Here is a 14,500-nt window from a genome sequence, read left to right as displayed (position 1 = left end):
GATGCTTCAGGTGGAACACATCAGGGCTTTCAACCGAGAACCTTTAGACTCAAACGTGAACGCCCTGGATCTTTTTAACATGGTTAACAGAAGCTAATGCAACTAACGTTTCCGCTAATGCAGAGAGGAAATAAACATTCGAAAATGTTACGGGTCAATGTTGGAGTTTCTGGTTTCCCGTTAAAGTTGACGATCGGTGTGTCCTTCCTGGTGTTCAGCTTAGTTTATTGGGGTGTAAAAGACTGGAACACGCCATCCAGGCTGCACGTCGGGCATGTGTGTATGCCTGGGTTTGGGTTAGAGTGTGTTTATACATGTTTATGTTTGTTTATTCATGTGCATTCTGCATACACACATGCATTAGCGGGCCTGCGAAAAAGAACTGCCATTACGGAACAGAAACACACACACACACACACACACACACACAAGCACAAACACACTCCCCTCCCCTCAGTCACCTCTTGCCCAATTCAGCACCTCACAGCAGGGCTCTTTATATAGCATTAAAATAATATGGGACAGTTTTAGAGCGCCGTGAAGGAGGGCGAGGGGGGTAGAGGGCCCAGAGCCTGCAAGACGGAAAAGCCATTAGGGGCCGAGACGCTATGGGTCCCCCACAACGCACCACTGCCATAGATGTTCCGGAATAACATTAACTAAATATTTTCTAACGGCTCCCCTGTGGCTGCAACACTTTGTGGTGTCTTAAAAATACTCCTCGCTCGTTTATTTTACTTTTTCAGTTTTGATCTTGTTAGGAAATGGTGGGCATTGTAGCCCACCGTTTGCACGTGAAACCCCGCCCCCACACCCTCGATGTGATTGTAATGTACACCCATACCAAGTGGGTCGTCTGGCCGACAGATGGAAACAGTTATTAGCCATAACGCCTCGTTTCCACATACGTATGTTTTTCGTATCCGTGCTTCCGTAAATTTACGGAAGGAGTCGCTAGTGTTTTACGCACGGACATGAATTTATTTACGGACAAAAGATGGGGGAGCGTATGATAATGGCCGTTTTTAGGAGTCCGGTACTTTGGAACATGAGGATCGACATATACAGAGATAAAAACAAAACCAACCAGGCTTGGAAAGAGATCGGTGAGGAGTTTGGCCTGCCAGGTACTTACATGTTTTGTGAAAAACATAAAAACTTTCATACGGTATCTCCGTAAAACGACGGCGAAAGTTAAATTTTTTGAACGTATATTACGGACATACCGGACAGAAATTTTACGGAGGGGAGGAGTCTCGGAGGAAAAACGGACATTACGGAGAATCACATCGGAATGAATGGACTTTCGGTCGGAGACGGTTGGATCGCATACGAGAATGTACGTATGTGGAAACGAGGCGTTAGGCTTCTTCCATCGTCGAACCACACATTAATAACATTTGCCTAAGCATATTTGAGAACTTAATGATTTTGCGTTCATCCAATGCAGCCAGAAGTGGTGTGCAGAGATACATAACCCAGATTCAGATAAGCTGTTTAATTACAAATCGATCATGTGCGTTCAGAAGTGCAGTTCGCTGGGTCAGCATTTGCTTTTCCATTAGCCGCCCCCATTGACTCTCAGAGTTACAGTAGCATAGCTCCTGCTCATGCGTGTGGAATACAATTTCAATTATTTTAAAATGATATCCAACGTGTCCAACTAGTCGCTTATTCAAAACGAGTGCCATTGACAATACAAGAAGTTGGTCTACAAACAGATATTGCCACTGTTTTCCATGCTGTGATTATAAGGCTATCTATTACTATATTACAACTATATTATCAGCTGCTTCTGCCTGGGTATTCTACGCGGATGGTAACCTGTCAGCGGTGCATCACATGTAGCCTAATAATCACTGCTCCGATATAAATATCTGTATTCACATCCCATGGGCATGGGCTATGCTACTGTAACTCTGCAAGTCAATGGTAGAGGCTAACGGAAAGCAGACGCTAACCTAGTGAACTCCCCTTCAAGAACCGCCTTGATGCATTTGGAATTTAACCACTCATATGAATCTGGGAAACATAGGCAAATGCTTGGCATTGGAAGCGTATCGGTTGGCAGTCCATTTGTAGTTTGAGTAGTATTGACCAATCACGTTGGAGCAGGCTTTGGTTGGTGGAGAGCAACAATGACGGAACCCATCGGCTATCGCCTGACGACGATTTTAATTCTCTTAATATCTTAAACATAGGCTGGCTACTTGTAAAACGATCCTGTCTCAGACATTGTTTATCAACTCAAACTCCTTTCTTGTGTCTAAAGTTGCTAACTGGACTGTAGACCAGGACCGGTGCATGGAGGAGGAAGTCTTGGCCCATATATCCGTTATCTGGCTACACTGGAACCCCAGAAATATGGCCCATTGTACCCAGAGGTATATCGCTGTTGGACGATAACTGAAGATTTCCAAAAAAAAAACTATCTCGTATCCCTTTAAGGTGCACGTATGCATTAAGTGTCTTCTTCTCTGCAGTGCTGCCCACCTTTAGTCTGGGAGTCAAACATGGCAACAACACAATCTACTTGACACTGTACATTTTATATATATATATATATATATATATATATATATATATATATATATATATATAAGAATATAATAATACATGAAATATACTGTACAGAACTAGTGCTGTTGTGTCTGTGCAAAGAGAGAGAGAGAGAGAGAGAGAGAGAGAGAGAGAGAGAGAGAGAGAGAGAGAGAGAGAGAGAGAGAGAGAGAGAGAGAGAGAGAGAGAGAGAGAGAGAGAGAGAGAGAGAGAGAGAGAGAGAGAGAGAGAGAGAGAGAGCGAGAGCTCACACACACATGGACCTGCCTCCGCGGTTGGTATTAAACCATCTGTGAGGACTGGCTGTTCTTTCAGTCCTCAGTCGACTGCCTCGGAGGAACAGTGCTGTGTACAGGGATGGATCCTCCTGCCGCTGCACAGTGGAGACCCGTCTTCAGTCGTGTATGAAGTGTAATATGCAGGTACGCATTGAGATCTCAAACGATTTGTATTCATGAGCTATATTTCGACAAACGTCCATTTCATGAAAGCTGCACAACAAGTGAAGAAGTAAACGGAGTGAAGCCTCTGGGAACTTCCGTCTGTGTCGGTTTGATTTGGAAATGTCTTATATATTCGGATAATACTTCAAGATCTTCAAATCCATAGAGGTGAAGCATAACTACTTGAACTTTTTATTTCGTGTTCATGTGTAACTTCCACGTGGACCTTTCGACCCTGTTTCGCCTCTGCACGACCGCGTAATCGCATAACGCTGTCAGTGGAGAATGAATGAAGAGTGAACCGATTATTTTCCAAACGCTACGGTGACCGAAGAAAGATGAACAGCCCTATCAACGTCATCGTGCGCTTTGGCGACGTTGCGGCGTGCGCAACGGTTCAAGGCACCATCACTGTATCTGCTCGCGAGGTGGTAACGTCACGGACCTTATGATTTTTTCTCTTGCGCGCGTCAACCTGGCTCAAAATGTTGTGCACCCTGTGGCTGTTGTTCCACATGCTGTTCGTGCACGTAGCGCGCACGCGCTGTCACCAGCAGATGTCATGGGAGAACTGGAACGGCCATTCCCAGAACAACCGAGAGAACGAACTTGATAAACCGAGCACGCAGCCACACATCATCTTCATCCTGGTGGACGATCAGGGCTTCCGAGATGTGGGGTACCACGGGTCGGAGATCAAGACCCCCACCTTGGACAGGCTGGCTGCTGAGGGGGTAAAGCTGGAGAACTACTACGTCCAGCCGCTCTGCAGCCCGTCCAGGAGCCAACTGATGACTGGCAGGTGTGTGTGTGTGTGTGTGTGTGTGTGTGTGTGTGTGTGTGTGTGTGTGTGTGTGTGTGTGTGTGTGTGTGTGTGTGTGTGTGTGTGTGTGTGCGAGTGTGTGTGCGTATGTGAATGTGTGCGTGTGTGTGCATGTGTGCCTGCGTGTATGCATGCATGCAGCATGAGTAATTCAGATGATGACTACACATTTAGCTAATACTTTGAGCAAATACTTTTTTAAATTCACGAATTGAATAGTGTATGATTGATGCACACATCAAAAGGCGGACATCTTCAAAACATGACTCGTACAACTTTTTTTTACTAACCCCTTCCCGTCCTCCTCTAATTAGCCCCATGTTGTGTGTGCTGGTGTGGTTACTTTGTGACCATGAAACGCAAAGGTCGCAAATTCCACCCCAATTTATTGAAGCGTTTGCAAAAGTGGAGGGCGGGGCTATCGCCTTGGCAGCCGTCTCTCCCGGGGAGACGATGGTCTGGGTATTAAACAGCCCGGCTGAGTGATGAGTTGGGGAGGGATGTGGGTTGGTCTCGTCTCTTATGGCTTTCCACTTTGTAGTCGGTTCACTCATGTTTCACATCAGCAGTTCCCTCTTCTCCCTGGGCATGCAGCCCTGGTTCAGGGAGGCAGGGGGTGGGAACGGGGGCTGGTTTTGCCCGGCATCAGGAAGGCCTCCCTGGGTTTAAGGGTCAGGGCTTAATGGGTGAGGATCGGTGCGTCGATATCGTGTTCCCCGCTGTGAAATGAGCCACCTCCTGGCTCTGGATTGATGTGTGTTAAGATGTCTCTTCTCGAAAGTGTGATTAGCGCACGTGGAGATCTGTGCTGGGAAACACACGACGGCCTCACCTACCAGATAGGATCCATTCACCGTAACAGTAGTGCATATGAGAGAGAGAGAGAGAGAGAGAGAGAGAGAGAGAGAGAGAGAGAGAGAGAGAGAGAGAGAGAGAGAGAGAGAGAGAGAGAGAGAGAGAGAGAGAGAGAGAGAGAGAGAGAGAGGGACGGGGGGTGGGAGAGAGAGGGGGGGGGGGAGTGAGAGAGAGAGAGAGCCAAGTCAGACTGATGGTAAATCTTACACCAGTTTTATATGAATCAGGTTGTTTGTTGAGCATCACTCTCTGTTCTGTTACAGTATGTCGCTGAAACACTTGATCATTGTACTATTCTGCTCTTCACACTTATTTGACACATGTTGAAATGCATGTGAAGAGGTCACCATGCATCTACCACAAGTTTGAAGGTAAACTGTGTCGGCCCGTAGTGGATTTTGTGGACTGCAAAAAGTTGTGTATTTTTACGAGGTCATTTACAAAGCCGCTTCAAGGGTAAAAGTGTAGCGTCGTTTTCTTCGTTGCCTTCCAGGCGTTTGGTTCCGTCGGCATGGCAACCACCCGCACCTCCCCCCTCGGCCACGTGCCTGGCCTTTTTATGTAATCAAATAACTCTATTTTCTTTTTCTTTTTTTATACCAAACCCCGTCGTAAAGAATAACTATACTCCCCCGCGGTACGCGGTTTGTTCTGTCCAAATGTCCGCCCTGAAGGACAGGTTGTCTTGTTTCATAAATGGCCACTGTGTGCTCAGGGGAGCTGACAGGTTCTTATAAACACTACTGAGGGCGGACGGGTGAGTTAACGCCACGTGACACACACCCACAGTGCGAAGGGCCACTTCTATGATTTCCCCCTTCTCCACTTTATTCCAAGTGTCTGTTTGTTTCAAACGCGCAATGTGAGACTGTCAAACTCCACCACGTATGCTTTTGGACGATTTTGTACGATTTTCAAGTTGTAAGCTTGGCTTGTACTTATTAGCAAGGTCCAGATGCTTGGATTGCGTCGTTTAGGGGACACCTTTACCCTGTGAACCCGGAAGGTTCCCCCTCTGACAGTTACACGATGACCCCATGAACCCTTGCCCTCCTCAAGCCCCATTCGTCTTACACAGTGACTTTTAAGGTGCACATACATCATGCAGATGCCTTTGGTGTGCCCCCCCCCCAACGGATCAGAAACACTCTTTAACATTCTTGTCTTTGACCGAATGACACAAGTAAAATATCCTCATTACTGTTGTCGATGGGGAGAATGTGGTGATTTACTGTGCTTAGGGGCCATTTTTGTCCTTGATTTTGAAAACGTATCCACAGCACACAATACCGATTCACCAATGGAGAATCTGCTAACTTTTTTAGATGCGTTTATCCAAAGCGCTTTACAGTTAATCCTCATGTATTGAATGACCAGGTAGCTTAGGCTTCTTGCCCAAGAATGCTGCAGATTTTGGGGATCAAATGCCGAACGTCATATCGTGTGAGTCAACCACCCTAACCACCAGACTACCCCTCTCTGTCTCTCTCTCTCTCTCTCTCTCTCTCTCTCTCTCTCTCTCTCTCTCTCTCTCTCTCTCTCTCTCTCTCTCTCTCTCTCTCTCTCTCTCTCTCTCTCTCTCTCTCTCTCTCTCTCTCTCTCTCTCTCTCTCTCTCTCACACACACACACATGCACAGTGGTGGAGTGTGTGGATGATGACACCTACTCACAGTCACACACAGGCACACACGCACGCAAGCACACTCTCACTCACACACACACACACACACACACACACACACACACACACACACACACACACACACACACACTCTCTGTTCCACCTTCTCCACCTTCGGTGTGCTGTGCTAAACAGATTAGACCCTCTCCCCAAAGCCCTGGAGATGATCTGCTTGAAGGATTGTCAGCCCCCTCATGTTCACACCCACCGGGTTCCTGGAGTCCAGAGACAGACGCTTTGTTTTTGTGGCCATTGACTTAGAAAAGTACAAAATACAGCCGTGTCAGAGAGGAAGAGGTAAAGCTCTTCTACCACTGGTCCACAACATTATAGTCACCATGTACACACACACACACACACACACACACACACACACACACACACACACACACACACACACACACACACACACACACACACACACACACACACACACTCGTCCCAAAAGTGTGAATGCCTTAGGGAACCGGGTAATGTACCTGTCCAGACAAATCCACAATGAAGCCTCTTTGACAGGCCTCATGCATAATGAACACACAAAAAATGGGTTATTGACAACACAGAGCCAAAACCCTGCTCTATCCTGCCTTACCTCAAACACACTAGCAGTGATGGATTCAGGTTCATTTACACTGCAACTAGTTGACAATAGCTGGCATCAGACGAGTCTACAATGTGCAGTCTTAATGTAATATTTTGTATTTCTATATCATTTAAAAACGCTTTATTCCTCTTTTACGTTCTCCTCGTCATACCCCATTCACCCTTCCTCCAGTCTTCACCCAAAGTGCCACAAACAGCGTTTTCTACCACTTCACCATCCGAAACGGCCACAATCAAATCCACTCCTCCTTCTTTTTACTGACCTGCCGCGGAGTAGAGGTCGCTCTCAAAGGAACTAATATTCCTTGCTATTCCCCCCCTCCCAATAACGTCTGTCTTCAAGACTATCCACTCTGTTATCTGTGTGTGCATTACGCCGTCATCCTGGGGGGCCCTCCCTCCACTGCAGGCCCCTCACAGACCAGTAGCCCGTTGTGCTTTATTGAAACTTGTAACTTCTCTTGCTCCCCCCCTCGGAGCCCTTCTCTTCGCTCACTGCTCACTGGCGTCACGCTGGTCGGATGACAGGACGGAGAAGATCGATGACGGAGGCCTTGGAGACCATTCCTACGGTTGAGGTGGTCCGGGGGCCGGTGGAGGGGGTACGCGTGCTTCATCATGTGTGCAAGGTGAATCTCCGCTGCATCTCTGATGATGAGTGAGTAGGGAAAGACTTGATTGGTGGAGAGGGTAGGGAGGGATGAGGAGTTCAGAGGGAGAGTCCTGCGGAGAGCTGGGGCTGGGTATGGGGTGGGCGGCGGTGGAGCCAGTGGTCCGCACGGCTCTCTCTCCAAGGCTGACTCGGATTAGACGAGGAGAAGGGAGGACGGGGGGGCGGTTAACTCAAGCCAGGTGTCGAGGAGGAGGATGTGGAGCAGGGCAGTTCACAGACGCACACAGGCTGGCCCAGGCTGGGGGTGAGCAGCAGTCCTAGGGCTTGAGTGGCTGAGATAACAACCAAAAAAAAAAGATATCCTCATTTAATTGAATGTTGTGGGCCATTGGTTGCTCTCTGGCTTTTGGTCGGGTTGTTTATACTAACATTTCCGAGGAATATCTTTTGAATCAACCAGTCCGGCTGTCAGACGGATCGTTAAATCCAGAGTTCACAATGCAGCTGGCAGGTCGGTTTCTTTTTCACATGGCCCTGGGTGCAATCAAATCCATGCACACTTTTGCCTTGAAAACCGGTGGTAAAAACCCCTTGTTGAGGCTGGAGAATGGGAAGTCGGTGACTCCCAGGGGCCCACCTACCTATGCAGGCCTGGAATGTTTTTTTTTTGTTTTAAGAGCGGGTCTATATATCAACTGGATTGGACAAGGGGACTGATGGGTGGAGGGTTGTTGTAACTGCCGTCATCTGAAGGCCTATCGTTGGTAATCTCTTGAAAATCGGACAAACACAACCACATGCACACAACCACTCCATGTCACAGGAGACCCCTGTGTTCCAGCTTGTACCGCTCTCGTACCAGTCTCCACATTAAGACCAGCCCCGTTGGACTTGATCCGTTCAGGGTTCACAGTCCCTTCTCTCCCCCGCTACACAGCTGTGACCTCTTGTTCTTTGAACACCAGGAGCCAGCAGGACTGCTGGGGCCCATCCTTCAACCAAAGAGGGAAGAGGAGCTATGGGTCTGTTGCTGTAAACAGACACACTTCAAAATCCCGACCAAAAAAAAAGACACGCTTCAAAATCACCACTGCAGGCCGCTGTGATGCTATGGCTTTCGTCCACTGTCTTTGTAAGCTAGCTAGTCAGCTAGTTAGGAGTGTAGGGTTGCATCTTATTTTGTACAGCAAATTGAACACAGGTGGATTTTAATTCATGATCTTGATTTATTGATGTATGTATGTATGCGTAGCGAATATATGTGTAGCGAATTTAAATATATAAATAGGCTGTCATCTTTCCAAAGGACAAGTTGTTCAGAGAAATGTTAAATTGGTCACACCTTTGACACAACCCTGGAGGGTCAAACTCTTCCCTGTGGGTAGTTCTGCTCGTCCTTCATAAACTACAACAGGAAAAGCAACCACCATCAGTGCGCCCGTCCGCATCTCAATTTATCTCGCAAACTCAGCTTTTTATTCACCCACAAGAAACAGAGCCACAAACAGCCAGCAGGAGCCTAAAATTAAACCTTAAGCGGAGGTTCAATAAATGCTAATGGAGGCTAATTCCAGGCTAATTCCGCCTCGGTGGAGGCTGTAGATAAGGCCAACCCACCAGGCAGATGTTCCCTCTTAGGTCTGCTGTTGTTCGCATTCCTCTATTAGCTATTAGCGCCGCATGTGTATCGCATAACTGCGCTGAACAACAGGCCCTCCTGTATGCCTCAGTCGGCTGGCTTTGTAAGGGGGCACCCTCCCGACCCCCCACCACCACCCTCCCCGCCGCTCCCCGGGACCCCCTACGAGCGATGAGAGGTCCCCCTGACGCCAATGAAACACACTCTGAGAGACGCACACAACCACACAACCACACAGGCATAATGGTTCCCATCAGCCACTGCTGCTGTCTTGTGTTGTACTCTGAACCCGTTGACCTCGAGGCTCAAAGGCAGGGGCTGAATAGAGCTGTCCAGAAACCGCCACCGCCCGCAACCCCACCCACCCACCAGCCATCTCGAGGAATATACTTGCAACAGCATTTTTTGCTGCATTGAAAAAAACGTTTTTGTCCCTGGGAATCACTCGCAACCACACAAGATTGCCCTTGGTTGATTTCAAAATGCTTGTGTAGACGTGTGTCTGCCAAGTGGTGTGGTTTACCCAGATCTAATTTGTTCTTGAAGCCAACTCTGCAATTTGTATTTATCTGATCTAATGTAAGACCCTGGCCGGCGATTATTGAAATAATAGGCACATGGAGTAGGACAATGAAGGGAAGAGTTAACATGGTGGGGTCCTCGATGTGTGTACTACTTCCATATGTTGTGAGGACGCCCTGTACTGAGCCACAGGGACTCATCCAGGGAGGGAGCAATTACCCGTTTAGTGCACACTCCTCTCAGGGTTAAATGAATGATCCTTTTGCTGTCTGGTCTCCAGCTAACAAACACATACTCTCTGTCTCCCTGAGTCTGTGCTGTGTTTTTTTCAGTCCTTCACTTTCCTCTCTTCCCTCCGTCTCATTCCTCTCCATCATTGGTCAAGTGGACCTCTTCATGACAATTTGTTATGTCTGTAGCCTCATGCCATTACACTACCGTACATGCATATTTTAACTATCACATCTTCATACCTAATAACTCAAACTGGCGTGTCTGATGTTCCACATTCGTCTAGAAGCAACGGGGTCAGCTGAACATCTGTCTTGACGGGATAATGTTGTGTCAAACTACTCGCGGTGAATTATTTCACTTAAGAAAACCTGCCAGTTCCACTTAAGAAAAAAAGCCAAACCTCAAACAACATTCCAGTGTGTCAGCGTGTCCACAGATTGGATGTTCCCTATCTCGGAGGTCTCGTTGCGGTCTCCTTGAACTGTAACACTTCCTCGATGGCTGACATCACGGAGCCAACTGCCATTTGTGTGTAGCTTCACCACTCATTTGGTTGGCAGAAGTATTTTGTATGTTCGGTGCTGATGGATATGTTTCATGTCGTTTGTGTAGGATTGGTGTACGTCTAACACACACTGAGTCAAATAAATACAGAACATACATACAACATGATTTGTTGCATCATGAATTTGACTTGAAGGATTTAGTTAAATGGGGAAAGCTGCGCATACCTGGGCTAGCTGTTGTAGCGCTTGTGTTAGCCAACTGGTGAGCGCAACGCACAGTGGGAAATGGAGCGGGGCTGAAGGTTGGCGGCAGACGGCCCTCTGGTGAGACTCCAATGGAACACTCCGGTGGAGGAAAACCCTGAACAAACCCTAGCAGGCTGGGCTAGACATCCACTAGCTCATGGACTAAGCTAGCTGTCAGCCACTGACAGCTAAGACTTCATGGCGAGCCCCAAGAGAAGGAGGGAGCATTAGAGGAGAGGTTAAGAAGCGGGTGTGTTGAGTATATGTGATGTGTTTCTGAGACAGGGGTGGTGGGGCAGGTAGGAGAAGCAGTGCTATTCCCAGATGGGACGTCCAGCGGATGGCAGTTGGTTCCTTTGTTTCAGAGCCAGCAAATTGTAATGTCGGGACAGAAATGAAGTCAGAGGCAGCGGTAACCTTCTTTTTTATTCTCAGTGCAGTAACTCCCTGAGATTTCCAAGTCACCTTACGTTGGAGCCAAAACTGAACATCCTAAATAAGACTTGGCATCAAAACTATGGTTTTGTTCCCTAGCATAGCCTGTTGGAATCTAGTCTGTCAATTCTGGGAATTGATTACAGTTGTTTTTTCAGATTTCAGGGGTTTTATTTTCCTCCAGTTCCCCTAACGTGTCTCAGAAGTATAGGATATGGTAGATGATGTATTAACGATGGACAGCCCCTGTCCATCGTTAATAATAATAATAATAATAATAATCTACATCTACGGAACTTCACGCAGTTCTGTTATTTATTCGCTACGAATGAATCAGCAATTTATGCAATTTACAGGACAAATCGAAAAGAAAATGACGAACAAACAACCAAAAACTCCAACTTATGTTTTGAACCCGAGTGAAGCAGTGAGGATGATTGAATGTACTGGTCGGTTGACAAATCGTGCAAACGTCTAATGGAATCGTCCACTAATCGATTCAGATCTGTTCCCTGGCTGGTTTTACATGGCATATCTTCCTCTTCCATCCCAACAACTAGATTCCATTACACATAGTATCCTTGAACAGCCTCATTTTATTCCAGTGCAGACCAAGGGTTGGATACAACCAGCTAATGCGTGGAGCACTCCTGGTCTCCCTGCCTTATTCGGTCTTAAACTGTTTTCCTTGAACCGATCCCATTGTAATTACACACCGGATTGAATCAGGTATCATCCGTTGATCTGCACGGGCAGCATCCCCCATTTATGTGATGCAACTGTTTAACGGTATAGGGCTTATGAAAAGGCTCTTTTGTCGTGCAAGGAAAGAAATAACCTAATTTAATCACTTTAGAAACTTCCATTGGCTGCATTTCAAGTAGATTACCAGAAAAGGCTGTGAATTGCATTGGGCTTATTATATTAGGAAGGCATACAGTAGCACGTCTGAATTGGATGAATACATTTATACAGAAATTGCCGACTTCCCGATCTCTGCCTGTTTTGCGGTGAGTCATGGCCTTTTGGGCATCGTAAGCATGGAACAAGCAAAGCTCTATTTTCAGTTTGGTCCTTCTAGAAAGAACATTTCCTAATGATGCCAGCTTACATTGTCAACGTAATGGTACGTTTGTAAGTCCTGCAGTCGATATTGGATATGATTTGAGGGTGTAGTATTAGACATAGCACTATATTATTATGATATAATAAGAATTTCAATTTCAGCTTGACATTCTTTTCGCTTCACCAATTCCAACAAATGTTTTCTGTGTATTCAGGATTTTCCTCCTCTCTGTGTCCTGCCGGCCATTGACCAATGACTGGCTCTGTGTCCCCAGGTACCAGATCCACACGGGCCTCCAGCACTCCATCATCCGCGCCACCCAGCCCAACTGCCTTCCCCTGGAGAACGTCACGCTGCCCCAGAAGCTGAAGGCGGCCGGCTACGACACGCACATGGTGGGCAAGTGGCACCTGGGCTTCTACAAGCGGGGCTGCATGCCCACCCAGCGGGGCTTTGACACCTTCTTCGGCTCGCTGCTGGGCAGCGGCGACTACTACAGCCACTACAAGTGCGAGGGCGCGGGCATGTGCGGCTACGACCTCCACGAGGGCGAGGAGGCGGCCTGGGAGCAGGACCGCGGCCTCTACTCCACCCTGATGTACACCCAGAAGGCGGTGAGCATCCTGGAGAACCACGACCCCCGCCGCCCGCTCTTCCTCTACATGGCGTACCAGGCGGTCCACTCGCCCCTGCAGGTCCCCGAACGCTACCTGGAGCGCTACAAGAGCATCCCCAACATCTACCGCCGCAAGTACGCCGCCATGGTGTCCTGTCTGGACGAGGCGGTGCACAACCTCACGCTAGCACTGAAGCGCTACGGCTACTACGACAACACGGTGCTGGTGTACTCCTCGGACAATGGCGGTCAGCCCTTGGTCGGGGGCAGCAATTGGCCCCTACGGGGCAGCAAGGCCACCTACTGGGAGGGGGGCATCAGGGCGGTGGGCTTCGTCCACAGCCCGCTGCTGGTCAAAAAGAGGACCAAGTGCCGGGCGTTGATCCACATCACGGACTGGTTCCCCACCCTTGTGACCCTGGGCGAGGGCACGCTGGACGAGGACATGAACCTAGACGGCTACGACGTGTGGGAGTCCATCAGCGAGGGGCGCCGCTGCCCCCGACAGGACATCCTGCACAACATTGACCCCATGTACGTGAAGGCCAAGAACGGCTCGTGGAAGGCGGGCTATGGCCTGTGGAACACAGCCATCCGGGCGGCCCTGCGCGTGGGCCACTGGAAGCTGCTGACGGGGAACCCGGGCTACAGCGACTGGGTGCCACCGCAGACCTTCTCCAACCAGATGCTGACCAAGCGCTGGCACAACGAACGGGTGAACTGGGACCGCGGGAAGTCGGTGTGGCTGTTCAACATCACGGCCGACCCGTACGAGAGGAGCGACCTGTCCCAGCGATACCCGGTCATCGTCAAGAAGATGCTGATGCGGCTGGCGCAGTACAACCGGACGGCCGTGCCGGTGCGCTACCCGGCCAAAGACTTGCGGTCGAACCCCCAGTACAACGGAGGGGTGTGGGGGCCGTGGTATGAAGAGGAGAAGGCGGTGGACTCGGAGGAAGCGGGGGTCAACGGACTGCTCACCAACCACCTGGCCAAAACTAGACCGTGGAAGAAAACAAAGAAAGGGAAGGTAAGGAGGATGGCCGATTAGTCTCGTCCACCTCCTCCCTTTCCTCTCCAGTAACTGTGAATGACTTTTCCTTTGGCGTGCTCAGGGATCGACACACATCCTGTATTGTGGGATAATCGTCAAGTCGTTTTTTGGGGGGGTTGTTTGTTTTTGTTGCTGGTTTTCAATGGTTATTTGTACACACCGTAGGACTTGTTTTCAATGGACCGTTATTGAATGGCTTAAATTAAAACATAGGAGGGGTCCCACTTGTTCCAACACTACTGTACTGCCAAAACACAACCAAGACCTCAAACTTTCAAGGTTAGGGCTCCTGAGATTTTTATTTTCCTCACAAAGAGTGTTTATTTTCCTAGGTTTGGTTGCATGCTTGAACTTGTCAGAACTTTCTGATTGCTTAGTGGATTATACGCGAGAGTATAGAGAACCATTTTAAACTTTATAAAATAAATTAAAGAAAACATAGTTTTATCGTGAAGTAATTGTGGATAATGGGCTTGTTGAAATGGATATCTTTATCTGATGGGATAGTTTATATGATTTTTCTTCAAGGGTTTGCAAGCATGTTCTGCCTGCATACTAGTAACCCCCGATACTTGTGAAATTATAGTGAAACAAGGAGGATGTT

The 14,500-nt window shown here is 48.2% G+C and overlaps 1 protein-coding gene across 1 annotated transcript in view; it reads left to right on the top strand.

Annotated features, from left to right (window-relative positions):
- The first annotated feature begins 2,664 nt into the window (after positions 1-2,664).
- Positions 2,665-14,500, top strand: part of arsj (arylsulfatase family, member J) — an 11,936-nt gene continuing 100 nt past the window's right edge. The window contains exons 1-2 of the mRNA XM_060077083.1: positions 2,665-3,804; positions 12,501-14,500. The exon at positions 12,501-14,500 is cut by the window's right edge and continues 100 nt beyond it. Coding sequence (XP_059933066.1) covers positions 3,488-3,804; positions 12,501-13,893 — 1,710 coding nt within the window. The 5' untranslated portion in view covers positions 2,665-3,487 and the 3' untranslated portion in view covers positions 13,894-14,500. The remainder of the gene's footprint in view (positions 3,805-12,500) is intronic.

Source organism: Gadus macrocephalus, chromosome 17 (assembly GCF_031168955.1).
Source record: "Gadus macrocephalus chromosome 17, ASM3116895v1".
Classification (NCBI taxonomy): Eukaryota; Metazoa; Chordata; class Actinopteri; order Gadiformes; family Gadidae; genus Gadus; species Gadus macrocephalus.
The sequence above is the reverse complement of the archived record's forward strand: the minus strand, read 5'-3'. Positions and strand labels throughout refer to the sequence as shown.